General features: G+C 39.5%; 2 protein-coding genes across 5 annotated transcripts; both read left to right on the top strand.

Annotated features, from left to right (window-relative positions):
- The first annotated feature begins 36 nt into the window (after window positions 1-36).
- Window positions 37-18,541, top strand: hbs1l (HBS1-like translational GTPase). Of its 2 annotated transcripts, XM_029495809.1 has the most exons (18): window positions 37-181; window positions 789-854; window positions 1,124-1,255; window positions 1,423-1,674; window positions 10,581-10,689; window positions 10,798-11,039; window positions 12,106-12,271; window positions 12,753-12,870; window positions 13,920-14,066; window positions 14,482-14,556; window positions 14,729-14,846; window positions 15,515-15,583; window positions 15,699-15,803; window positions 16,272-16,362; window positions 16,697-16,805; window positions 16,940-17,040; window positions 17,214-17,358; window positions 17,512-18,541. In XM_029495809.1, the coding sequence occupies exons 1-18, from the start codon at window positions 139-141 to the stop codon at window positions 17,521-17,523; spliced, it is 2,100 nt and encodes a 699-aa protein (XP_029351669.1). In that variant the 5' UTR covers window positions 37-138; the 3' UTR covers window positions 17,524-18,541. The 2 variants fall into 2 exon arrangements, with proteins under 2 accessions (XP_029351669.1, XP_029351668.1); XM_029495808.1 differs by lacking the exons at window positions 10,581-10,689; window positions 10,798-11,039; window positions 12,106-12,271; ... (9 more) ...; window positions 17,214-17,358; window positions 17,512-18,541 and adding an exon at window positions 2,542-4,185 and having other exon boundaries at window positions 41-181.
- A 150-nt stretch (window positions 18,542-18,691) lies between these two features.
- aldh8a1 (aldehyde dehydrogenase 8 family, member A1) lies at window positions 18,692-24,668 on the top strand. Of its 3 annotated transcripts, XM_029495810.1 has the most exons (7): window positions 18,692-20,655; window positions 21,376-21,523; window positions 22,020-22,175; window positions 22,276-22,425; window positions 22,564-22,820; window positions 23,422-23,583; window positions 23,675-24,668. In XM_029495810.1, the coding sequence occupies exons 1-7, from the start codon at window positions 20,509-20,511 to the stop codon at window positions 24,125-24,127; spliced, it is 1,473 nt and encodes a 490-aa protein (XP_029351670.1). In that variant the 5' UTR covers window positions 18,692-20,508; the 3' UTR covers window positions 24,128-24,668. The 3 variants fall into 3 exon arrangements, with proteins under 3 accessions (XP_029351670.1, XP_029351671.1, XP_029351672.1); XM_029495811.1 differs by lacking the exon at window positions 22,276-22,425; XM_029495812.1 differs by lacking the exon at window positions 23,422-23,583.
- The last annotated feature ends 3,012 nt before the right edge of the window (window positions 24,669-27,680 follow it).

Below are 27,680 nucleotides of genomic sequence, written 5' to 3'. Positions count from 1 at the left end.
AATCCAATATTCCTGTCTGCCGCTAACGTCACACAGCAGCAGCAGCAGCAATGGCAGCCGGACAGTGAGACACATGTCACGTCAGTCCGTGAGCCGAATAACATTTTCTCTGGGGCCGAGCGACGACACATAAGCAAAATGTCTCGGCACAGAAATGTTCGCGGTTACAACTACGATGAAGGTAGATAACATATACTAGGTGCAGGTCACGGTTTAAACGCCGTATCAAGGCCTCAACCCGCTAAACTCGTTAGCCGCTAAGCTACATATCACTGTTACTGATCGATGCTCTAGCAGCTAACACATGCTAATTAAGCTTGCGCTGTGTCACTTAATACCGTGCACGTGATACAAGTGGCAATATCTATAGGCAGTAATATAAGCCCTTATGCTAACCTTATAAGGGTTTAAATTGGTGTAATATGGCCACAGAAGATTTATATCGCCGCTAATATCTTTGTTTACCTAAGTTCCACTCAGCTAGTTAGCCAGCTTGCTAACTTTACAGTTTTAGCAGGTATATTGATGGTGTCTGCTCCAAGGGTAGAGACACTTCCTGTTCCTAATAACCTATTAAGCCTCCCGTGTTTTCAAACGTATAGTTAAAGGACAATTAATATATAATAACCTGGCCCCAAAATTACTGTTACTCATTCTGTAAAGCTGCTGACACAGCACAGTGACAGCTGTCATAAAGGGCAGACTGCTTCTCCTGACTGTAGCAGGAGTTTCTTCTGGAGGACAGGAAAGGACATGTTTGATGCTCAGGTGTGTTTCTTTTTTCCTAGACTTCGAAGATGATGACATGTATGGGCAGTCTGTGGATGATGACTACTGTATTTCACCAGCAACAGGTTGGTATCTGTGAATGCAGTATTCATTGTGAACCAAGGCCATGCTAAACTACAGAGTGTGTAAGAAAGAAGTATCATCATCACTGATAAGGAACCCCTAACAAAAATTTTGCAGAATTTACATTTTTCTCCTAGTCAAAGTAAAGAAATGTTGGCAGTGATTCAGAGTAAAATAAAATGAAAGCATTTGTATAGATTTTAATTGTAAAGATGGTTTGATGAGATTAAATGTGCAAGTACAAGCAAAGATATTTTTTTTCTTTATTTAGCAAATCAATTCATCTACTCACGGCAAGAGAGGCAAACACCAAAAGAGGAACCTTTAGAGGAGGAAGAATATGAGGATGAAGATGTTCCAATGTCCCCTACCATCAGCCACAACCTTGACCCCCTTGATCAAGGTAACATTCTCAAATTCAACTAAATGCTATAAAAGTGACAAATCGAAGATATGGTTTGACCTTTACGTTTGCTTTTTCTCTGTTCAAAAATATTCTAATGTTAGGTTTTTTTTGTATCACAAATACAGTGTCTGTGTCAGTGACACATTGCTTTGTTTACTTTTTAGCCAAGCTGTATTCTTGTCTGGATCATATGCGGGCAGTGCTGGGAGATGCAGTGCCAGACTCAGTCCTGAGCCAGGCAGCCATAAGAAATGGATTTGACCCACAGAAGGCACTGGATGCAGTCCTCTCTGAAGACAGTAGAACGGCCCCAGTTAAAAGAAGTACCAATGAAGAGACAGCTGCGGTAGCAAGAGTTAGCCAGGAGAATGCTCCACTTCCACAAAGAGCAAAACGAGAGGTGGCAACTGACAAAGGTACGCCTGGAGACGATTTGAATTTGTTCAGTTATTTGGGCAGATGTTATCTTTAGAGGGTCTACATGAGTTATGTTTTTGTTTTTTTTTTTTTATGTAACTTTTCATGCATTATTTTTTTGAAAATCACAGCATTAGAACACATTTTCTCAACACTTAAAATTAATGCACTACTTCTCATTATGTGGCTGCAAATAGATCTTGTTTTTAAGGAATAATACCATAACTGATTTTATGAGCAAACAACAGTACTTCACAATGCAAAAATAAGATCCAATCTTTTTGTGTCATCTATTCAACGATCTAAAGCATTTTATTATAGAGATATGTTAGACAAAACTACTGATGTATAATTAATAAAGTATAGATACATGCAATACGATCATAAATATTATGACTGTAGACAAAGAGATAAACAGTTGTGACTACAGTAGAATGTGATGAAGATCTGGAAGATTTCCAGATAAGAAAACTATAACAAGGAAACTATCATTACTGTGCGGAATGAAAACTAGTAATCATTGTCCGCAGAGCAGGAGTTGTGGGTTTGGATGAGGCAACTGTACTATTTGTAATAAAGTGAAGGCTGAGAACACAAGAAATAATAACCACATCATAATTTTCACTGGATATATTTTTCAAAAAATATTTGAGCCAAAGTTTTCAATAAATAATAATTAGTTTTGTGTATATTAAAGCATACCAGCAACTGTTCATTTGCACCAAGGTATGGGATGGCACATTTAAGTCAATCAAATGTTTAACAAAGTGCCTTTTTTCTGTTTTTTTTCCCCCCTTCATTTGTGTTATGATTCATCTGGCCTCTTGTCTCTCCTCGACATCTGCAATTGGCTTTTGTAAGGTAAGGAGCCTTTTTGGCTGCTTCTAACACAGACATTATTTCCAAGACATCTAAACCCTACTGTGATGGGCGGAAACATTTACAACCTCATGTGCCAACATGTACATCAAACTTTGTTGACCACTTATCTCAACATAAAACTGACCTAGTGGTTACCGGGCCTGAAAATCAAAATGTTGTTTCAGGTATTAGCAGTCTAGCACAGCTTATGTCTGAACACGAGCAAAAGAGTAAGGGGATGGCATTGGTTGACACAGGGAAAGGTTTGAGTGTTCCCTCACTAAATGCTCTCACTGTAGGACCTAATTCTTTTCAGTCCACTATGTCTAATCCAAATAGTCTTTCACTGGGAACATTGGCATCTTTGAATATGTCCTCAGCATCTCACAGCTCACCTTCCTCCTTGCTGTCAGCGTCACTCAGTAGTCTGTCACTAAACAGCAATAAAGTAACAACTCCAGGTTCTGGTTCTGGCTCTGGCTCTGGCTCTGGCTCTGGCCCTCCAACTGCTCCTCCTGGTTTAGGGAGTCTCAGTTCTGTCCTTCAGAGCAATCAGCTCTTAGGAGGAGTTGGAGCTGAAGGCAAAACCCCAATGGCAGTTTCTAAGGAAGGCCCATCATTGTCTGATTTAATTCAAGAATACTCAAATCACAGTCCAACTATTGGTAACTCTTTCCCCAATCCATATAATATTGGCGTTTCAGTGAAGTTTCAGGGTGTGGCTGCACCAGCACAAACTTTCTCACTGTCTGAGCTAGCTTCACAGCACCAAAGCAGAAGCGCAGACATTCAGTCTCATTTACAGAGCTCCAAACTAGCAGCAGACACACAAACCTTTTCTAAGCCAACCCACATTACCCCTTCATGCCTGGGTGGGACTGTATCATTGTCACACTTAGCCTTGCAGCATCAAACCAAGAGCTCCCAACTCTTCAAAACGGAATCTCCTGCAAATGCTCTGAAACAGCCACATGGGCTCTCTGAGCTGTTGTCTTTGTCACGTTTGGCTTATGAACACAAAGATGAAACCTCAACCACCTCATGTCAGTCTCGGTGCTCCCTCACCTCGCTCCTTTTACCAGCAAAACCAGAGAAGGTGGGTGTGTTGGCAGAGAGTACTTCAGATGTTGGCATCAAGTGTAAGCCTGACCACAAACTGCGCCACCAAAACTCCGGGCAACTTAATCCAAGCCAGACTATTGACTTGAGTGTTCTCATGGCCCAGTCACACGTAGTGAGCCCTCATCCCTTTGACAATGACGTTCCCTCTCAACTCTGTCCAGCTCCAGTTGCCTTAAAGACGGATTCTTCAGTTTTTGCGACACCCTCAATATTTGCCATTACTTTGTCCAATCAGAGCCACAAACAACAGAGGAGGACAAGAAATACATTAAGGGGAAAAATAAGAAGTCAGAAGGGAGGAATTGGCTACCTCTGTAAATCGCAGGACAAATTGAAAGAACAGCTTACTTACCCACTTACACCAATTGTAGCATTCCGCTTTGACACGCCGTCACCTGATGACATCGTCCGAGCTAATCAACGAAAGGCTTTCACCAGGTAGACAAGAGAAAATACAAAAAAACGAAAAGAAGACATTCAGTTGCAAACTTTAGATCATTGTGGTGGCCTCAGTTACGCCAGTTGAAGTAAAAGAAAAAAAAGGTACAGTTCTCAGGGTCATAAGTCCTCATGATGAGTCTTTTTGACTGCTGTGTCCCACAATCAATCATGAAGAAACCTTTGGGACCAACATATAGACACGATGAAAAACTTGCTGCTGATTACTGCTAAAAGAAACAAATCAAAAATTGTTCAATTAGTATTATCACAGCATTTATGCATTTTTTGTTACTGGAGAAGAGACAACTCTTCTGTTTTTAGTACACGTACAATATGAAATTATTCTACTCAGAAACACTTTGGCAGCTGAAAATTCATTGCAGCTGATGTATCAAAGGATTTTAACAACTTTTTTAGAAAGATTTGTCCTCAACCTACTGAAGTTAAACGTTATGTTTATATTTTAAATTTTGAATTTATTTTTTTATATGCATCAATGGCCATTGGCTTTTTAATTTTTGTATGACACTTAAGTAGTTTGATCTTAGCCAAGGGAAAATTAAGGCATCTTCTGGCTTGGCCTCTTTTTTTCCCTAGCTCTGAGCTGTATAAACCTTCAAAGGCGAAAAAGAGGTTCATTTTGTTTGCAGGTGCTGCAGCTATTGGAATATGGATCAGTTAACCATTGTACTGGTTTAGTGCTGCCTGTGTTTGAAATCATGGGGTTGACTTTTTGGTTTTGGGGACACCTGGAGATTTTCCCACGAGAGAGTGAGAACATGCACACAAACACGTGCATACAAACATATGCACAGGCAAAAGTAAACCTTTTATTGTCGGATATTGATAAAATGAAATTGACATGAATGCAAGCACTGTGAATAAAGAGTTTACTGAATGAGACAAATGGCTACTTTTGCACCGGAGGTAAATGTTTTTCTTTCCTTTTATGCGCTTTTAACATAATAATGTACAGATGGGTTTGATTTACATTGGGTGTGTCATCACAGGCGAGAGATTGAGAAGTTGTTAATTTTGAAATAAAGATGACTGAATTTATGTATGCTGATTGCGCCTGTGCCTGGGCGTATCCTTCTGGCTGTGTCGCTTCGACAGCTATACCTTACTTGTTCAAGCTTAATTCCCCTAAACATGTATAGCACCTGATTACTCGGAATCAAAACTTATTGATGATTTAGACATCAAATGTAAAATCATTCAGAGTTTGAATAGAGGATATGACTGTTTAAAGAGTGAAATATTCAAGAAAGAAAAGTACATCATATATCTAGTGCACTGTATGCACTTTTTTAGGCTAGGCCACAGTTTCTAATCTCACATACAGAATTTAGTGTGAGTCACTGGTATTGGTTTGAATAGAGAATCTCACCTCTAATGAGGTGATTATTAATTTAGGACTGAGCAAAGACTACTTCAAAGATTGGCAGATAACATCTTGCAAAAGCCAGAATACCTTAGATGTCCTGTTGTACATGTTTATTCCATCAAAAACTGATGATTTTCCTACTCCATATACACTTATAGTGGCTTTGCCATATGCACATATATGGTAGAGCCTCCAGCTGCTGAGAACACTCTTTGAGTTAAAATGGAGTGTTTGTGTTGGATGTGTGCAAACTTTGTACAGGTGCAGAAAAGAGCATGAACTGGATCTTAAGGGTACTGAACATAGATTGGAAAGCCTGAGGGAAATCATTGACAATAAAGGGCAGATAGTGGAAATAATGACAAGTCAAACATCACAAGTCAAACAGGTTTCTCACTTTAATCCTGGGAGCTTAATGAAGTTTGTAAACAATTAGGGATGCTGCGGTCTGTTTAGAGGAAAAGGATCTAATCTGCAGAATTTGCAGTGAGAAAATATAGAAATGCATGTACCCAATTAACAAGTGGATTTGTCCATAAACAGTTTTGTCCTTTTCTTTTAAGATGTGTGTGGGCAGGAAGTTGCACTCTTGGAGAAAATGTCACCCGAAGCACACTTCGACTCAACACAGCAGCCGATCATCTTACTCTCTGCATCTCTTTTTCACCACCTACGTAGGAAAATCTGATCATGTCTCTCAGCTTTCACAGCTTTGTCAAAGGCGTTGACAGATCACATCATTTTGTCTCTTTAGAGGCTCCACATTTGTGCAACATGTACTTGTTGCACAAACACTGTTTTGTTGAGATGAGGTGCCAAAACTGGAAAAGACCATTTTACTCAGCAATTGGTCAAAAGTCAGCGGGTGCATGTGCTTTGTTGTGGTGTAGTATGTTCACAGGAAGAAAGGTTCAGAGAAATATACAGCTCTTATATCTGAATGGAAAAAGCTTCATATTTTAAGACATGTAGCGCATGCAAGCACATTCGCTCCTGAAATCATTCAGCTTCATTTATAATTCTTTTTGTGACAGCAAAAATTGCTGCGAATTTATGAACAAAAACATAAGTGTCATGTTTTACTTTGGAACTCTGGGTGTCTGTTCTAAATCATTCTCTAGCTCACTTGTTTACTTTCCCAAAGTAGTCTAATATGTAGTTGTAATTTATTTGTGGAGTTCAGGTTATGGTCACATTCTGAATCATTATCACCCTGTTTTCTGTTGCAGGTAATATAATGGTTTTCTAACAAAGCAATAAATCTTAGGATCTGGGGAGGCCAGAGCACAACATTTCCATCTAGCCCTTTGTTGCACCTAATGTGTTTTGATTCATTGTCACACATTGTCAAAAATCAAGAAGCTGTTGTTGGGCGGCACAAACCAGTATGAAATAATAGATTGTAGTTTTTTTTTTTTTTCCCCTCCCAAAATCTGTAGGAAACTTTTTTTTAATACAGTTATTTATTGTAGTATGGAGTAGCAAGAAAATTGTATCTAGCCATCTCATTATTTTCTTGAATAAATGCTTTGGCTATTTTATTAACCCCACTAAAGGACCGAAATGTTTCTGAAACCCAAAACAAAATTGGTCAGCTATCCTGTAAACATTTTTTCTTAATGACGGCCTTCCAAACTGCATGAATTTAATATTTATCATAAATTGTTATCCAATGTTCTCTAAACTGCAAAGCTCACCCAGGCAGCAGAGATTTTCTGATATTTTCTTTCAGTTGAGTCTTTGTCATGTAGATATTAAATTAAATAGACCTGTGACTCAAAATTGACATTTTAACATGACTAAGCTTGCAGCCATACTAATCATTTAAATTGCAGGTATTTGATTATTTTCATAGTTTACTCTCTTTTAACAACTACAGCCTCCCAGAATGAACACAGTGCCTTATGGGGAATGTAGTCAATTGATGGTTGATTAAACTCCTTTGAGTCTCCACTACACAGATGGCTTTGCTAAATAGCTTGATAATAAATGTTTATGAATGTTTGTCGCAGAACCTTTTGTGTTAATGCTCTGCTACTTGCTTCTTTGTAAAGTCTGGACAAGTCATATCTGTCACTAACGGGGTATCATTGCAACCAAAGTTAAGCAGGAGAGCTAAGGGAAAATTGGCACCACACAGTATGACTTAAAATTGACTGGCATGTTGGTTATGTTCTTTTGGTGAAACAAACCCTAACATGACTGGTCATTGTGCTGTAGATGGGACATTAAAGTCATTATGCTGTTTTGAAATGCATTTGTGTTTACAGATACAACCTGGAAGTGTGAGTTCTCAAGTGGTTTGTATGAGTAGGTAGTTTTAGAGGATGAGAAGCTTTATTTTGAGAAATGCCGATTGGTAGCACTAACACTTGTGTGTATGTGTGTGTCTGTCTGAGTGCAACTCATCCTGAAAGTGGTCAGATAGGTCTACTCAGCTTTTCCCTCAACCAACACTCTCATTTCCTTTATAGTTGTTATTCATTCATATTGTCACCAAGTTTTCGAGTGTGAATGAAGTCTAACCTCTGTTTTGGTTCCCTGGTGTATATATACATTAACAGACAGTAAATCTCTTGCACTGTGGCACCTATTTTTCAGACTTTCCTATATTGGACCTGAATATTATTTGTAGCAGCTGGAGAATGACGTCTAAGAGAGAGGAATTTCAAGTATTGTATCTGCAATACATCTTCATCAACTGAAATGTCTTCCCCTCTTTTCCCCCTAACAAATTGAATTCAGCCAAATAATAGATTATCCTTTACAACATTTGGCGGCCTCAAGTGGTGGGGTGCCTCAAAATCCACATTTTCTCACCAGAATATTTTGTCTTGAACATCACTGGTTCAGAGTTTCATAGAAATTGTTTCGTAGCCATTGATTTTAAAAATGGTCATACTTTCCTTAATATACAGAGCATGTGTACTTGATGCTGTTAGGCAAGCATAGGAGCATTAGAAGATACTTACGTGTATTTGGACAAGGGGGAAGAGGGTTGATATTTGCATATCCTGGGCGGACTCCACTTATCTTGTGCTCAGTTGGGCCCTGAGGCCAAGGTGTATGAGTCATTCACTCCTAGTCACTGCAAGGGTCCCCTGTCAAATGAAATCCTGGATGGAGTGGGGCCAACTGTTTACCTGCCAGTCTAAACAGTGTTAAGAGATACTGCTCTAAGCCTCAGAACTTGACTGAGCTGTATAGTTATTCCCACACTGGTCCACAGTTAGTTCTGCCCCCAGGCTAACCCCTAAAAAAAAAAAAAAAAAAAAAAAAAAAGATCTGGCAAGTCAGTTGTTTGCAAAGGTATTACAGTGGTTTAACAGAGCAACACATTCAGTATTTAAAAGGGGGTTGTTTGTTGCTTAAGCGCTTCAGGGTAGAAGGACACACCTGTTAGTTACACCAATTGTTAACATGTGTACTTATTATGCATTATTTTATCTAAAGAGGTCGATCTCTCAATTAATGTCACACATGAGTGAACTTCAAGGTGGTGGTTGTTGTCCTGCTTGATACACATGGCACAGTAGAATCCTACCATGTCACTATAGTTGGGACAAGAACAGCTTCTATCTGTGCGAAGGACCAATTTATTTCCCTCATGTTGGTTTCTACTGTCTGACAGTGACCGGGACCGATGATGATGATGATGATGGGGTTAGGGAGCTGTAACAATACAGTAGTATAGCTTCCCTTTGAGCTTGTGTTGACCTGTTACAAGACCATGTAGTTTCCTGTGCAGAAATATATTTCTTCATCAAGATTTCTTAGGTGCAGCTAGCAGTTACAATCAAAGCTTTAACCTATTTTAATAAGTATATATTTGATGCAGGTCTATACTGGTTGTCCCCTTTTTAACTTTAGAACAGATGTTGATCAGTGTGCAAATGCATTTACTTTGTGGAGAAAAAAGCCTTTTCATAGTGCAGTGAACTGTCTAGTTCATGTATCTGTGTTTCACAACCAGGGACTTTTTCTGTAGTGCAGAGACAGTCATTCAGAGAATGCTTGGTTAGAGAAAGTCCATTAATAATGCTGTTGAACAAAACCTCTTTTCCCCTAATTTTCCCCAAGGGTATTTTTTAATGATGAATAAACTGGTATAAAGCTCACAGAAGCACATATTAAGGATTGATATAATGCACAAAGTTAATGTGAAAATTAAAACACCATGAAATATATATGTGGATGTTAATGGGGACATTTTTTTTCTTTTTTCTTCTTGTTTATGAAGCATAAATATAAAAGCAAAACTACTGGGGATTACATAATCGTGTGTATTTCTTTTAATCAGTTGTGTGTGAACTAACACATTCACCTCCATCCCTGCACTTTGCTGAGGTGACACCATTTCAAAAGATTCATTCTGTAAAATGCTGTGTCATGTTGCTCTATTTATGTGGAGACGGCAGGCAACGGCCACTTCTGAAATTAACCCTTTCTGAACCGGGATGACGCTGCCACACACATGCACGCAGACGCATATGGTGTGCAGTAGGGTTAGCCATGCAGCCTAGTCAAAATGAATCAGAATGATATGACTGGGCCTGGTGGCCATTTGGGACTGGGATGACAAAGCAATGATACGTCTCACTTCTGCAGAATATGGCAACTGATTGCAATACATGCTCACATTTTTGTATACATTCTATGCTAGTAAGAAAGTGAGACCAGGAAAGCAGTGATAGGTGTTACATTTATAGTAATTACCTCTGGATGTCTTAACAGTGCATTGGTGAATAAGCTGCCTCTGTGGTTCATCGTGTTTCTCTGTATTCTGCAATTACTGTTAACTCTAAAATTACTATCGAGAATATGAACTTGTACATTACACAATCTTTACACAGTAAAGGTCATCTTACAGTTAGGAGAAACATGAAAACTCACTTTGTGAGTTTACAGAGTGATCTCTCAGTCTTATTATGGCAATGAAATAAAATACGGACAACAATTATAGTGTGTTGAATTTAACTATAATGGCTTTTTTAACAATGAGAAAATGCCATATGCTCTTCTTGTCAGAGGCCATGGTGATTCATGACTACCATAGTTTGTAAATGAGTCTACGTTTTGTTCCTCTGTCCTTAGCTAAAAGCAGAGATGCCTCTCACAATAAGCTGGACTCTGAAGTTGTGCCCAAAGTCGCTCGCATGACTGTCTCTGGAAAGAAGCAGACCATGGGCTTTGATGTTCCCAGGTATCTAAAACACGTCTACTATTGATTTTGGAAGCCAAATGCTGGTGTACTAATTAATGAGACAAGAAATTCCTTTCATGGTGGTTAAAACTCACATTCTGTCCTCAGCACACCAGAGAATGGCGGCATTACTTCTTCATTTCGCCGTGGCGGCAGTCCTGAAAATCCAAGTGTGACACCTGCCACTGAAGCCCCAGCCAAACGTCCTGAGACCCCATCTAAAGGTTCAAATGGAGACGAGGCCTCAGCAGCTCCCACCCCAGGCCGCAAATCCCGCCAAGCTATTAATATTAAGGCTGAGCTGGAGAAGAGACAGGGGGGCAAACCGTTGTTAAATTTGGTGGTTATAGGTAGGAAGAACAACTACGCACACACATACTAAGCAATCAACACATTGCAAAAGTCAAGTTAATTCTCCAAAAAACAAACAAAAAAAAAAAAGAAAAAACTTTTTTTTTTTTTTACATTGAATTCATTGGCATATGGTTAAATATAGATGAAGTATGACTCATGGGTGGAACTGGAGCCAAACCCAGCTCGCGTTGGGGCGAGGGGTGGGGTACACCCTAGACAGGTCACCAGTCCATCATAGTGCCAAGATACTGAGACAGACAGACAAACAACCACTCACTCACACTCAGACCTATGGACAATTTTGAGTCCCCAGGGTAATTAATTTGTTAATTAATTTTTAGATGAAGTAGGGCTTCTAGCATGATTGTGATAGATATCTTTGGGGTTTTTTTCTGTTGGAAGTTTTCATCAACAATATCGTAAATTTTCTAGCAATGCATGCAAGACTACACACTGAACATAGCTGGTGTTAAGTGATGAAAAAAAAGGAAATCATGGTTTTTCCCTCTTATCCTACTTTCACTGTATGATCTTTACACAAGTTAAGCCACTTATTGATTGATATGTAATGTAATTTTTCGTCTCCTTTTTGGTTACCTTATTTGGTATTGGCAATTCTATCTTAATTGTAGAAGAGGATTTGAATTGCAGACTAGCACAGTTGCTTGATCGTATTTTCGCTCATTCTCGGTTCAAAAAAGTGACTCGGTAGTTTCAGTAGAGCAGATGATTCTAGTTTCCCACAGCCTGTGAAACCTTTCATTTTACCATGGCCCTTCCCCCTCTCACCCTCAATCTTCCTTCCTATTTCTGTCTATCTTCCTCCACTTGTACAATTGCCTCTTTCCTTCTCCCATCGGTGGCATCCCTTGGCCATGTCTCATGCTCTCTCCTTCACTACCTGTCTTATCACTTTTGTTACACTCTTCCTGTCTGTGCCATTCTGTCCTCATCTCTGCTTAGTGTCATCCCTACCCCCAAGTCCCTTTTGTATATCACTTCCTTTCCTTTTACATCCTTAAGCCCTTTGCAATTTTTACATTATTCCCCCCATCTCTGCAGGCCATGTGGATGCAGGCAAAAGCACGTTGATGGGCCACTTGCTTTACCTGCTGGGAAACGTCAACAAACGTACTATGCACAAGTACGAGCAGGAGTCAAAGAAAGCAGGCAAGGCCTCCTTCGCCTATGCTTGGGTTCTGGATGAAACTGGCGAGGAGAGAGACAGGTACATTTTCAGTAAGGCTGCAAAAATATTGATGTACTGGAAATTCTCTATTGACCCCCTCCACATTAAAAGTGCAGGTCAGGTCAAAAAATTAAGTCATCATCGGAACGACCAATCTCTCCAACACTAACTGGAGTGTGTTTCGCTCCGTGACATAGAAATTATGTTATTGTTGAAGATACTGTATGTCTGTGTTTGCCCCCTTCTGTTGTTGTTACCAGAGTGAAACGGAAGCGAAATATACCAGAAACAGAAAGTGATTCGGGTGGGAATCCATCAGTAACTTCTGAAGCAAATGCGTAATATAGTGACAGACCGAGAGCCTCGCCCAGTAGAAGACGTTGCTCTTGAACTGAAATTCAAGGCTTTCTTTAAAATCCTCATCTTTGCACAGAGCAGTTTATTTTCACCACACACATTATTATTATTATTATTTTTTTCAATTGCACCATAAAAATGTTTAAATATCTATTTTCTACAGAGGTGTGACAATGGACGTAGGCCTGACCAAATTTGAGACAAACTCAAAGGTGGTGACGCTAATGGATGCGCCTGGGCACAAAGACTTCATCCCCAACATGATTACAGGAGCTGCACAGGTAGACCTTGTGAATTAGTCTTCAAGCAGCGTGCGCTACTCAGAGTTGTCAGGCTATGATACAAAGGAGCCATTACATACACTAATGATACTTGCCTTTTGTTAAGTCACAACTGATTTTTGAACATTCACTCAGTTGTTTTTTAATTCATAAGAAACTTTTTATGATTGCAAATATTGTAGCAATCAGAACACATCGAAATTAGAAAGTTAAATGTAATGAAATAAAATGGCTTCTACGGTATTTTATGTAACAGGTTATTTAATTTAATAGATTTCAGTATCTCTTACTATATCATTTAGTAATATCTGTGGCTTAACCACCTATGATCTTAACTGCTCCTTGACAGGATACTAAGCATTTCTCTTTTTGCAAGTCTGTCAGATTAAAATCACTTTTGTCCTTCACTGAACCCTCTGCCTGCCACACCTGTCGACATAATTTCAAATAACTTTCGTGGTTTTGGGTGTTAGTGTCACAGGGTGTTCATGTCTGTATGGGTGTGCTTGGCTGTCTCTTTTTCAGGGCTCTAATGTAATTTCTCTTTTTACCATATGACTGTCTTCACGTTCAGGTTCTTAGTGTCATGACTAAGGGGTTTCTGTTATCAGATTAAGGCGCCAGTGTCAGACACATATTTTGAAAGTCAAGACGGTATTAGATTTTCCAGCCGAGAATTTCTGATTAATTTTAAAAGATTTCAAGTTTAATATTGCTATTTTACTGCATGAATCATAAATTTGACAGTGTTTTTATTTCAACTACATAAAGAAAATTCAACTTGGATTGTTTCAAAATATTTCTGAGTGCTTTTGGAATATTTTGTCTTGTGTTCATTTTGCCTTTTATGTTATTTGCTTTCGAACATTACAGACCCTAAGTTCAAGGTCATACAGTCAGCCTTATTCAATATGTCGGTGTCTGAACTCAAAATGCAGCCATGATGTTAACGACTGAGCAGCAGTTTAAGTGTGATTATGATGCTCATGGTAGCGTCATCACAAATGGATGAATGCGTTTCTTATCTTTCCCTTGGGCTCCGTCTCCAGGCTGACGTGGCTGTGCTAGTAGTGGATGCCAGCAGAGGGGAGTTTGAGGCAGGTTTTGAGGCTGGGGGTCAGACCAGAGAGCATGCCCTGCTGGTGCGTTCGCTGGGTGTCACTCAGTTGGCAGTGGCTGTCAACAAGATGGACCAGGTGCGATCTGTCACACATTTCTGAGCACAGAGAAAGGATGACTGTGTTCTTAGCACTGTTGATTGTGGTAGCAGCAGAGACAGCATTATTATTCTCACTAATGGAAGACGGGTCTCATTTGCACCAACAGCAAATTCTATGGAATACCATGGACAAGTACTATTACTTGCAGTACAATTTATTTGAGAATAGCTTATTAACAGAGCTAACAAATTAAGAACATGGAACATCACAATGATTTGTAGACAAGGCTATATAACTTGTATTATTTTTAGGATTGTCTAAAAGTCCATGACTTCATATTACTGTGAGAACCAAAGGTGATCTTAAGGAACTGTTTATCATTGTATTTATTGAAGTGTTTCCCATAATCATGTATCTATATATTGTTCCTTTATGTATGTGTATAATTCAGGTAAACTGGCAACAAGAGCGTTTTCAAGAAATCATCTCAAAACTTGGACATTTTCTTAAGCAGGCAGGTTTCAAGGTGAGTTGGCACTAAGTCTCATCTTGCCAATGCATTATTATACTCTTTACCAGTGATAGCATGTTAACTGTCATTTAATACTGGGAAGAGTCCAAAAGTCTTGACTTTTTGCTTTTGCATTAAAGCATGCATTTTTTAGTTTAGGAGTGAAAGTGTTACTTTGTTTCTACAGGAGTCTGACGTTTTCTACATTCCCACCAGCGGCCTGTCAGGGGAAAACCTCGCCACCAGGAGCTCAGTTACAGAGCTCACCTCCTGGTACTCTGGCCCCAGCCTGTTGGAGCAGATTGGTAACGCACACTGGCATACATCAAGTTGCCCAGAGCATTTACTCCCTTTGACAATTAGATTTGGCTTTCTTCGGGAAAAAGAAGCAAATATACAAAGCAAAAGCTGAATTTCTGTAGTGTTTTTTTTTTTTTTTTTTTTCTTCCCATCACAGGTCCTTTGTAAATGTGTGAAAAGACATAACTCACCCTGAGGGGTATTGTGCATGTGAATCTGTAATCATCTCGACTTGTGGTAACTATTAAGAGGTTATTTGGTTAGGAAAATAAAATAATCTAATAGCATGAGATCATCTTTGGTTCAAAAAAAAAAAAAAAAAACAGCCAATAATTCTTTCAACTAATGCAGGTCTGTTGAGTACAAATTATTTAACTTTTCCAAATCTATTTGATGTTGAAAACGTTATTGTGAGTGAAATATTTATTCAAAATGACTCACAGCAGCACAAAATGACTGGCAAATGATGAAGTGATTTACAGCTTCTTTATAGTTCTGCTAACACAAATTGCTGATTTTCTAGGCTCACATCCAGTAAGATCTGTTGAGTGTTTTTCATCCAGTATCAATGAAAATGTTTCACCCCGGCACCCATTTTTCTTAAAAGACCTTGTGTTATCTTACAGTTTCTATCATTGTTTTTTCCTCTGTTTTGCCTTCTTCTCATTTATAGATGGGTTCAAATCTCCTCAAAGGTCTGTTGACAAACGTTTCAGACTGTGCGTCTCAGACGTGTTCAAAGGTAAATACCCTGATCTGTACTTGTGTAAGGTCTTAAGATTTTCTTCATGCATTTTTTCATTTCTCTTTCTGAAATGGAATTTGGATATTGCTGAATTTGTGTCCTCTCCTCTTAGACCAGGGCTCAGGCTTCTGTGTTACAGGGAAGATTGAGGCAGGTTATATCCAGACAGGGGACAAAATACTGGCTATGCCTCCTAATGAAACTTGCACCGTCAAAGGTTTGTACGGATGCGTCTTTGCTGCCATTGTGATATTGTGGCTGATTTTGGTACTTCGTAAATGCTCACTTACTGTCTGCAGCTGCAAAACAAGAAGCCTGTGCTGTTGAGTGTTACATACATAGAGACACAAGAGTTATGCAAGAGATGCTTAAAGCCACTATACTTTTTTGGTTTAGCATTTACACAGTACATTTACTATAGAACATAAACAGAATTATTGTAATAGCACTAATAATTAAGAGAACTAAAATGCCTTAAAGATGACAAGTTTAAACAAAAACACACACTCACTAAACAAAAGCAAGCATTTATAATTAAACATGATTCTAACTTGTTGCTGTACCACAATAAGTCTTTTTGTGATAGATATGCACCAAGCAGACCTGCATCTGACTAAGGAGTGAATGGTGAATACTGCCATCCAGTGTTTAGTGGGTTACTTACACTCACCTGTCTGTGCTCCAGGAATTACTCTACATGATGAGGCTCTAGACTGGGCTGCTGCAGGAGACCATGTCAGTCTCACAGTCACCGGCATGGACATCATAAAGATCAAGTAAACAAGTGATATATGACAACCGTGCATCAAAAGAAAAAAAGTATTTCTGTTTATGTGACAACATGATAATTCCATTTGCTATGTTGTGTTTGGCAGTGTGATTGGTCATGGAAAGTTGTTGCAGAAGTTTATACGGAGTGGGATTTTATTAGAGTGCAACAGTTCAACAACTTCCCAGCTGTCATTATAAATTAAGTTATACATTTACCAAACATCATTAAAAGCCATGAAGTCCTGGTCTGCCATCATAAGTGTATTGGGGATGTAATGTGGCCTTTTCATAATGGCTCAATTTGATTTATTACATTTCCTCATACCTGCTTCGTTCTAGTGTGGGCTGTGTGTTCTGTGACCCCAAAGAACCCATTCGAGTCTGTACTCGATTCAGAGCCCGGATCCTTTTGTTCAACATTGAGCTCCCCATCACACAAGGCTTCCCAGTAAGTACAGGCAAACGCACTCTAAATGCATCACCAAGACTTTTCCATGATAATTGTACGGCTCTCTGTTTTGTTTTTTTTTCCCCATGTATGTCTTATAATTGTGGAACTGTTTGTTTGTGTGTGTGGTGTAGGTGTTGTTGCATTACCAGACAGTCAGTGAGCCAGCCACTATCCGGAAACTGATCAGCGTTCTACACAAAAGCAGTGGTGAAGTTCTCAAGAAGAAACCAAAGTAAGTTCCTTGTCTTTTTTTCCACTTCCTTTTTATTTTCCCTTTTGGTAAAAAAGACATAAAAAACACATCAGGTATACGACAATATGGAATGACACATCACACAAAAACCCAATACAAAGCTTTTATTGTATATAACTCACTTTAGAGTCTGAATTGCTGTTCCTCCTCAGGTGTTTGAGTAAGGGTATGAATGCCATCGTGGAGATCCAGACCCAGAGGCCGGTGTCATTAGAGCTGTACAAGGACTACAAGGAGCTGGGCCGCTTCATGCTGCGATATGTAGGTTCCACCATTGCTGCCGGGGTTGTCACTGAGGTAAGGTTTTAATCTTAAAGTAGTAAAAGAAACAAAAACATGTTGAGTATTACGGCATGAAAATTGATGACACTGAATGGCACAAACTATAGGATTTTCACCTTTCTTAGAAAAGTTTTGGTAATAAGTTTTTGTTTTTTCTTTTCACCACAGATCAAAGAATGAAGACCCATTTACATCAACATAGAGCTTGTCAGGCCTTGCTCTGAAGACTGCATGCAGCCAGAGACAAAGTGCAGTTCCTCAAAGAAATGCCACTCATGGACTCCAAGCATCACAGTCATCCATCCGTCACTCCATCTGATGCAGTAGATGCTTCACTTGACTGCTACTGGAAACCTAACTGAACAGCCATATGGCAAGCTGCCTGATATCCTGACACAGTGAAGCTGAGCACCCAGCTCCCACTCCCCACTCCGCATTTCTTCCCATGTGACGCTTTTGTCTGTCAGTAAAACCTTGTTGCTCTAAAATCTCCTGTTGAAGCAAAAATAATAATATAATCCAATCTGGACGATGATGCTACATGAAGATTTCCACAATGATTATTTCAGTCGCGTCTCCTTGAAGGAGCTATCATTGGTTATAAATTCTGACTTAAAGATTATGAAGCCTGGTATAGATCAAACAGGGTATTAGGATGATATTTGCTTTCTACTGTATTAAGGAGTGAAAGAACAAGTCTGAATTTGTTTTTTACTAAATGTAAAAGCACTACATCTAGTTAACATAAGTTTTTTTTTATCCACAAAGATTTCCCAATCAAGCCTGCTGACCTGAAGTAAATCATTTAAAATTTAGACAGAAAAGAGCGAATGTGATGTGTGTTTTTTCATTAATCAATTAATTCATTAATTTATCTGCATCTCAGATTGCAGAGCTAAGTTCTGCATTGGCATTGACTGTTTAAGTAAGGTAGTGTGTGGACAAAAAAAGGGAAGCTAATTTCCACTTTTGAGGATAGAGACAGACTTTTCATTTATACATATATAATACTTAAAATGCTTCTTCAAAGGAGATTTTCAGTAAAGCAACTAAATGCTTTTTAAAGGGCTTTTTTTTTATTTCTGAAAAAGAAAGACTCAGCTGAATGGAAGTTTGACGTCAATGGAGCTGTTTCTTTTCCTTTTTTTTCCCATTGTTAAAAGACAGTGTGAAACGAACATGAAATCAGTAATCTGTGGTTTGAGTTTTAATTTCAGCAGTTTGTGTAGCTTTTGTGTCTGCACTTTGAAAATCCTGTGATAGGATGACGGGGATTGAACCAGTCAAAGTACGTATGTAAAAGTGAGAGGGAGGTAAAAATCTTGAGGCGATCATCCTCTTATCAAGTTTGACAGTGTCACAGCTGGCGATGCTGCCACTTGAGTGGAAAGTACCACAGAAGGCAAGGAAATGTTCTCAGTTCACAATGTGAAAAAGATGGGATAAACCAGAAAGAGGTTGCAGTTGTGTTGAAAGGTGTTTGAAGTTGCTCTCAGATGAAATCTCATCAACACATTTAGTTCATGTTTGCAAATAGAACAGTGTGTGTGAATGAAAGTTGACCAAAGCCTTTTTATGCAGGGGGTGGACAGAAAAACAGAAACAGTACAGAGCACAATCCAGTAGTCATTTTGAGTTATCTCAGTTTTTTTTTTTTTTTTGACTGTTACACTGTGTGGCTTTGCACATAAGGTGCCTGCATCACAGGATTTGGTAACATTTAGGACTCCAAGCTTTGGCTGCTTTGGTCAGCTATCAGATTCAATTCTGCTGATGATTGTATGTCCACTATGACTCAGTCATCCTGCTTGAGGCACTGTCACTCACAAACTCTGTCAAACCACTCAGTGTTGGAGAAGTGAAGGTTTCAAGTTAGTGATGACGTATTTCATTTCTTATGATAAAGACTTTCCAGATAGGTGATGTGTAGATCACTTAGCTGCCACAGGACGGCGGTGTTCAGTATAATGAAGGATCAGCACACACTCAGTCCACACAGAAATGTACAACCCCGAGTCCATGTCAGTCACCTTATGGACCGTTTGAAATGCGTAGATAGAAACAGACCTGTGATACACTTTAAAAACATCTAAATGACAATAAGAATGGTTGATACTGTAAGTCTGGAGGCTTGTACCATGACTATGAATCACTTTCTCTGGAAATAGATGAGTAATAATGTGCTTCAAAGTCAGAAGCTGCACTCTCAGAATCAGTAATTTCTAAAACTCACACGGTTGTTGCTCTTGTGTACACAAACATAAAAGAAAAAAAAAACTTTTCAGTATGTCTCATGGAGAATTTTACTGTTATCTCATAGTGAATCCTTGCCACATCGGACTTTGGTTTCTTTGCACAAACAGGAATAAATAACATATACCCCACTTTCAGAAATGAACTGGGCTAATCTTATGTTTAAACAAGTAAGCCTTTAAGAAAACACTCCTTGGTTGACCCATGCAGATTAGCTATAAAACACGACTGTTATTGAAATCCCAGCCCAAAGTCAGTTTAGAGTCTGCTTTGGAGTTAATGCATAATCTTCATCAGGCAAGCAGCATAGCCCAGTTACAAAGATGTGCACATCTGTTTCCGTGGAGTGTGCTTACATTTTCATTAACATCTTCATTGGAACTTTTTTTTTTATATATAATTCAGTCTCCACAAAGCATAACAATACAAGTTTCATATGTTCACATGATAATGGCATTATCTAAGTATCTGTAGCACAAAAGCTAAGAGACTTTTCAGAATCCTGTTATGTATATTTGCTTTGTCAAAATAATAATAAGAACTAGTTTCAGAAACCAAAGTGATAGTGTGTGTGTGTGTGTGTGTGTGTGTATATGTGTATGTGTAATGTTTAATCATTACCTGTAAAATTGGGTTTGTGGGATCATTGTCAAGAAATTATATGAAGCTTAGTTTTCTAACATGAACATTGCACCTCCCAGTTCCCAGTCTGAGAGTCCAGTGGTGATAATTATTGACCAAATGCTGCTCTGGGTCAGTGTTTTATTGTGAAATGTGCAGTAGGAGGATCGGTGCAAGGCCAGATTCGCCTCTCTTTGCAGTTGGTTTCGTGTGGTTTGAGAAGCTTCCTGCACCAGCTTGCTGTTTTTTTTCCCTTTTGGGTGGTTGTTTTAACAGTTTTAGCTGACGGTCATGAAGGCCTCTGGGCAGCAGCGCCAGTATCTGGTTCTGGAGAACTACATTGGAGGGAAGTTTGTCCACTGTGAGAATCACATTGACTCCTATGACCCATCCACTGGAGAGGTCTACTGCAGAGTACCTGACAGCGGCCAGGAGGAGGTGGGAAATCTTCAGACAGATGTTATTAGCTTCTTTTATTTCCATTGCACTTTCCTTTCCAATGCATTTGCAACTCCTCACCAATGCACAAACCTCACAGGCTAGATTGTTTTCCACTCATAGCTGTTGTGCAATGATACACAATCCTTCCAACTATTTCCCTTACGGTTGGAAGATTTTCTAAAAAATTTAAAATCTAGTGTAACTCACTAATGTCTTCTAGTGTTTCTGGTTCTTTTCAACTCATTAAGATTTATAATCATATTGTGCAAGCTGTCATTTAAATCAGGACCTAGGTGAAGTAATGCTTGCAATGGTCAAAAAGACAGCATTGTTGTGTCATATACACAATACCTTTGCTCTTTGCAGTCAACAGCCTAGTAATGATTAAACATCAAACACAGGTCCATAAACCTTAATATACTGTATAGTGTTGACAGGGTTAAAAGTATAGAATCAACATGTAATTCTATTGTAATGCTTTATGAAGTGTCCACTTGATGTTTTTTTTTTTTTTTCTCATGTCATTAAGTATGAACATGATGAAAGCATCCAGTTGCCTTTACCTATATAACAAGAAAGCAAGACTTTTTTTTTCTCTTTCATTTAATCTGTTGATTTATTTTGAAAGGCTTTGGGTGGGGTGAAATTAATCAGTGCCCTCCATCCTTATGCAACTCAGAGCAGTGTGCTAATTTCCCATTGCGTTACTTCCTGTAGGTGGATGCGGCGGTGGCCGCAGCCAAAGAAGCCTTCCCTGAATGGTCTGCCTGCAGCCCACAGCAGCGAGCGCAGGTCCTCAACAAGCTGGCTGATCTGATCGAAGCCCACTTGGAGGAGTTTGCCCAAGCTGAGTCCAGAGACCAAGGTGTCTGATAATACAAATGACAATACAATGCCTCAAAATGCCTCAAAACAAGAATCGGTTAATTAAGGTGGTTTTCCAAATCCAAATTCCAGAGACTTCCATGCTAATGCCTGGCCACCATACACTTCACGAGAGTTCAATTTCATTGTTTGTTCCCTTACTTGGGATTTGTATCAGAGCGAATGGGTTGATTAATATCAAATAACCAAAAAAATTGTAGTGATCTGTGTGTCAGATAATAGGTTAATCTGACCTCTGACCTGAGGATTTTGCTCAAGGAAATCTTAAATGTCATCCAAAATATGAAGGAAATGTGACTACTCCAGTAATTTGATGGTATTTTTTGGAGTTCCTGTTCGTGCCCCTTTGGTGACACAAGATGGCGTTGTACACTTGGAGCTTCTGATAGTGCTTCAACACACAACTTTGGTGTTGATGTGTGTTTGATGTGTTGCTGTATTGCCCTCTGTTGGTCATCACATGGTGGATGTTACAGGGAAAACGGTGGCATTTGCGCGGACTGTGGACATTCCCCGATCTGCACACAACTTCCGCTTCTTTGCATCATCGGTGCTCCACCACACCACCGACTGCAGCCAGATGGACCACATGGGCTGCCTGAACTACACCATCCGCTGCCCTGTGGGAGTAGGTGAGAGCTGTCTGTGTTTTACGTGCTGAAAAGTGCAAATGTTATATCTGTATTTTATTTATTTATTTATTCATTTGTTATTGTGTTGTGGTGTGTGCAGCTGGTCTCATCAGCCCCTGGAATCTCCCTCTGTACCTGCTGACCTGGAAGATTGCGCCTGCGATTGCAACAGGAAACACTGTGGTGGCCAAACCCAGTGAGATGACATCTGTGACCGCCTGGATGATGTGCAAGTTGATGCAACAGGCCGGTAGGACTACAGTAACCACAATGCAATAGAAATCAATTCATATCGGGATTCTTTCATACTATTTCACATTTCTATGCATTTGCCTCTGTTGAAGTAAGAAGAGTTGAATGTTGGATATGTATCTGTCGGCCTCTGCAGGTATTCCTCCCGGAGTAGTCAACATTGTATTCGGCACTGGTCCCAAAGCAGGTGATGCCCTTGTTGGCCATCCCAACGTCCCACTGATCTCCTTCACTGGTTCAACAGCAACTGCCCAGCGAATCACTGAAAGGAGTGCCCCCTACTGTAAGAAGCTCTCCCTGGAGCTCGGCGGTAAAAACCCAGCTATTATTTTTGCTGACGCTGACCTGGACCAGTGCATCGAGACCACAATTCGCTCCAGCTTCTCCAATCAGGTGACGCTTCAGCTTAGACTTGCCTTTATTAAAGCTATCATTTTAGAAGCTGCTTGTGGATAATGTTTTAAAATGCTTTTTGACAATAGGCACATTGTTTATCATTGTTATTATTATTATCATGGTCTTCAGATTAAACTTTGCTCATTTATAGTTATCGTTGTAGTTAGATTTATCCCAATCAGCTGTTAAATAATGTTGAGGATTTTTTTTTTTTCTTTGTGAAAATATAGGGTGGGCAAATATTCTTTTTCTTGAAATGTATTCTCTTTGAATAAAAAGACTTGTACTACTCTCATATCTGTACAGTTGCCTGGTAAATGGTTTCAATATTTAATATTTTCTCATCTTGGGGTCATTTATCAAGCAATTTGTACCCTTTAGTTGTTTTTTTGGTTTTTTTTAAGTATTACATAAGTAAATATTTTTTTTATTGATTATTACTAGTTGCAGTAAAATGAAAATAGGCATCCTTGTGAACTCCTGTGTCTGTATGTGATGAGGCTGCAGTGTCATGAAGTGTCCATAGGGAGGAGACCACAGCTCGTATCATTATGAGATAGATGCATGGAAACAGTGTTGTGATGTTCTTCGCTTGCAGGGAGAAATCTGTTTGTGTACCAGTAGGATTTATGTTGAGAGGAGTATCTACTCCGAGTTCCTGGAAAGATTTGTGGCTGCCACCAGGAAGTGGAAGACCGGTGCTCCTTCTGACCCGAGCAGCAACAACGGAGCTCTCATCAGCAAAGAGCACCTGGAAAAGGTGGTTACATAACATGTGATTCTATGAAAGTAGTTTTCCATTCAAAATGACATCAAAAGTTGAACCCCCCCCTCTCTGTCCTGGTTCCCAGGTTCGAAGCTTTGTAGCACTTGCAAAATCTGAAGGTGGCATCATCCACTGTGGTGAAGGGGTCGACCAGCTGGACCTGCCTCAACAAAACAACTCTGGCTACTTCATGCCAGCCACTGTCATCTCAGGCGTATCCGACAGTTCCCGTGTCATGCAGGAGGAGATCTTTGGCCCTGTGACCTGTGTTAGCCCCTTTGACACAGAAGAGGAAGCTGTATCCAAGGGCAATGGGGTACGTTATGGTCTTGCCTGCACCGTCTGGTCCCGAGACGTGGGGAAGATTCACCGGATGGCCAGGAGGTTACACACAGGTTTGGTTTGGACCAACTGCTGGCTGGTGAGGGATCTGAACTTGCCCTTTGGAGGGATGAAACACTCTGGGGTGGGGAGGGAGGGAGGGAAGGATTCCTACCACTTCTTCACCGAGGTAAAGACTGTCGCAATCAAACACTAAGGAAAGAGAGAAGGCCGGCAGCAGAGCAAGACTTGATTGGAGAAAACATCTGTTATAGGCAGATACAGGGATGTGGGGAACACAACAATGACCAACTTATACCAGCAACTTTGAGGTATTTCTGCAGCAGAATTCTTCTCACCAGCCTGCAGTTGAGTCACATTTGTCGAATACAAGTCAGATAAAGTCACAATGTAACAATACAGATGAGAGCCGAAAGAAATATTCAGTGAAAAGGAAATATATGACAATGACAAACATTTGGATAATGTTAATCAATTATGTGTTCTTTCCAAAATATTTTATACCAAAATCCTCTATTTCTAATCTGGACCAATGGATAGAGTCATTTTTGGTTAGAAAATGCACACCAGATGTATGGAAGATCTATTTCTAGATACAGTAGGTCAAGAGAAGAAGTAAAGTACAAAATCTGAATTTGAAATATAAGCACTTAATCCAATGACCTATAAAAAACATTAATGGCTTTGTTTGTGTCCTGCATTGGTTACTTATAAAGCAGGCAATCACAGAGTGTTACAATGTGTGCCTCACCATAACCTGACACAAGAACAAAACAACTGTAGGAATTCATTCAATGGTTTTGTAACACTTTGTATCCCTAAATTAAAAAACCTTATCAGTCACACATGTCTTCGTTTTCTGTGGAAGACAGGGTTATGTCGCTTTTTGTGGAAAGATTTTTGTTGTTTTATTGACACAAAGCAATCAGATAAATAGATAAATTGATAGATTTCAGATTCTGTTATGAACAAACAAGTCTACAAACAGATTAGCATTCGTGTTAGGGTTGTTAGGGTTTCATTTTTATCAATGCACTTTGTACTTTTCATGTCTTGTAGTTCTGCACTGTTGTACATGGTCAAAGTCTCTGACTTTAAGTCACACAAACATTTTAAGTAGCAGCTATTGGAAACTTTCTCAATTTTTTTTTTCTTCTTCGAAAGGTGTCTAAATGTTAGACTGTCCCATATGCTGCTTGGAAAACACGCCTGAACAGAGAATAGGAAAGAGTTGTAGTGCTTACTAAGTCCGGCCTGTAGTTCGTCGCACGTCATCCAATAATTGTTGATATTCCAAAGACAATGAAAGTGGTGGACAGACAAACTGACATTTCAGAATTCCCCAGTTGTTTTGCAAATATATATATATAAAAAAAAAAAAAAACCTTTTTGGATTTTAACTCCACCACTTGACAAACCCTGAAATATTTTTACATTTTTCCACCGTCAGTCACGTTACAGCCCATCATCTTAATGCAGTGTGAGATGAGACGGATGTGGGAAGTGGAATGCCGATTAATATCACTCTTGAAAATGAGGGGGAAGTGCCCTCTCCCTTAAGTGAGTGTGTAAAATCACGTCCTCTTTGTGAGCTGTACTATTTGCAGCATTTACCACAGAACCAGTGTGGATGTCCCACCCTCTGCGTTTTGGCTAAGGAATGGGCATTGTGCTGTGTCAAGCTGCGTGGTTGCACATACACACACACACACACACACACGCTCTTTTGTGCCTTCATCCAGCATAGCGTGTGATGAAATGGATACCACCCAAAAGTCAGGTTAGGAGGTCCAAAGAGACGTGTTTTGTTGCACCAACGTGCACCCACCCACCAGCTCGTAATCTTAGAAACAGAGAGAAAGCAAAGTAAGTCAGCAATTATTTCATTTTCCTCCGTTTCCTCCCTTTTTCTTGACTTATCTTTCATCTCTCCCTCTTTTGGATGTTTCATTGAGAAGGAAAAAGCCCATTGAAACAGTTCTCACCCCACTGTACGTGACTGAGAGGACACTACCAGCGGCTTGAGCCAAACCAAGCATTTAACTTCACCCTGCTTATCGCGCACAGAGGGGAATTAAAACAGAGCATCCTTCATTAGGAAACATGGGGATATAAAGATCTGTTTTCATGCTGGCTGTGGGGATGTGATAGGAGTTATCATCGATATCTATTTGGAGAGAACAGTCCTAGCCAATGGCCATTTCCTTTCTTCTGCTGTCCGAAACCAAGTAAAATGTATCATTATATTTGTTTTAATTATAAACATACACACAAGAACATTTGCTTGTGTGTTTTTAAAAGGCCTAGGTGAATATGTTAATATGAGGGCAATATAGAGACACATAAGAAGGAGAAAGAAAAACAGAGCATGAGTAAGGACCAATTGTGATTTGACATGGGATCATTGTTTCCTTTTGTTTTTTTAAAGCTCTGCTTACATTCTTTGCTCGACAATTATTTCTTGACTTGCTAAGATATCTGATATCTCAGTTCAGCTCATATGCTGTGGATTCAATAAAGGACAAAATCCTATCCTGCCGTTGGCATTTATATTTTTTTTAGCCTGTACTTTAGCCCTCTCTTATCCCCCCCGTCTCCCTTTGAGGGCCATGTGTCACACACGGTAAGCTTGCTCTCCCTTGCTTCTAACTTGTCCCCCTCTCACTTCACTTTTTCTCCTGTCTCTCAAAACCTTTACTCACATTTAGATCCAGGGAATTTTCCACAACATGCGGCCTGGCTTTTGCTGTAGATAAGCCCCAAGATGAACCTGAGAAAATATCGCAGTTCAGGCAACTTAAGCAAACTTTGCTTTTGAGGGGCCAAATGTTTGTAAATCACACTGCTAAATGCAACACATTTAGCTTTTTGCAAAAGTCAAGTGGAAGTTAAAGCTGGAGTTTTACTGGCCCCATCAAAATAAAAAAATAAAAACAACATTGGTGAAGAGATGAGTAATAATTAGGCCACAACTGTTTTCTTTAAATTCCATTTGTATAGGAAAAAACATTCACTGTACTTCCATTGGATCAGAGCAGTCGCTTCAGTTGCTATCACTGCGCTCTGTGTGGAATTTTGCCAGGAAAAACACTGACTGCTCTCATGACTAAGGAAATGTACTGCACTCATTAATAGCATTGGCTTCAAACATTTTATTGCTTTCGATGCTGACCAGTTTTGGCTATGAGCCATCGCCAGCCGAAACCCACCAAGAGTATCTGTAAATTCAGCAGTCAGTACATTACTCAGGTGCACTGTGCTTCCTCCATAAGCCAACACAACCTTTTTCCTTGTTATACAATAACAGGGGATTGTTAAGATTTAACCAACTGAATGTGCTTCAGATTATCATTTTGTATCTGTCATATCAAATTTACACAATGACAATGCAACCTTCAAAAGACTGAGTAGATCTCAAAGTAATGTTCAGAAGCCCATTTGGATTATAAGAATTTCACGCACGAAAGTTCAATGAATATTATCACTTCATAGAAGAGCCATATCTGGTGAAACATTCACTGGGTGTTGTGTTTCAGGTCTCCTGGTGGTTTAGTCCAGTATTCTTTCCTTTGGTCTTTACCTTTTCAGGTAACAGGTAAACACTTCGTTCTTTAGCCACTGGTCAAAACAATAGACATAATGGCAAGGGCCTGAAATTCCCTTTTTGACTCAATAGCCAAGATGGCTGCAAAATGAAAAATTCCACTGGCCCAGCATATTTTTATGGGCCAAAATAATAAATTGTCAAT

The sequence above is a fragment of the Echeneis naucrates genome, chromosome 24 (assembly GCF_900963305.1).
Source record: "Echeneis naucrates chromosome 24, fEcheNa1.1, whole genome shotgun sequence".
In the NCBI taxonomy this organism is placed as follows: domain Eukaryota; kingdom Metazoa; phylum Chordata; class Actinopteri; order Carangiformes; family Echeneidae; genus Echeneis; species Echeneis naucrates.
The sequence above is the reverse complement of the archived record's forward strand: the minus strand, read 5'-3'. Positions and strand labels throughout refer to the sequence as shown.

Bases quoted from the DNA above. Each gene is read 5' to 3' on its own strand.
- hbs1l (XM_029495809.1), top strand. From the start codon at position 139: ATGTCTCGGCACAGAAATGTTCGCGGTTACAACTACGATGAAG. The intron at 1,256-1,422 runs GTAACATTCTCA...TTTACTTTTTAG, and splicing joins CCTTGACCCCCTTGATCAAG to CCAAGCTGTATTCTTGTCTG. The intron at 16,363-16,696 runs GTAAACAAGTGA...GCTTCGTTCTAG, and splicing joins ATGGACATCATAAAGATCAA to TGTGGGCTGTGTGTTCTGTG.
- aldh8a1 (XM_029495810.1), top strand. From the start codon at position 20,509: ATGAAGGCCTCTGGGCAGCAGCGCCAGTATCTGGTTCTGGAGAACTAC. The intron at 21,524-22,019 runs GTGTCTGATAAT...TGGATGTTACAG, and splicing joins AGCTGAGTCCAGAGACCAAG to GGAAAACGGTGGCATTTGCG. The intron at 22,821-23,421 runs GTGACGCTTCAG...CTTCGCTTGCAG, and splicing joins GCTCCAGCTTCTCCAATCAG to GGAGAAATCTGTTTGTGTAC.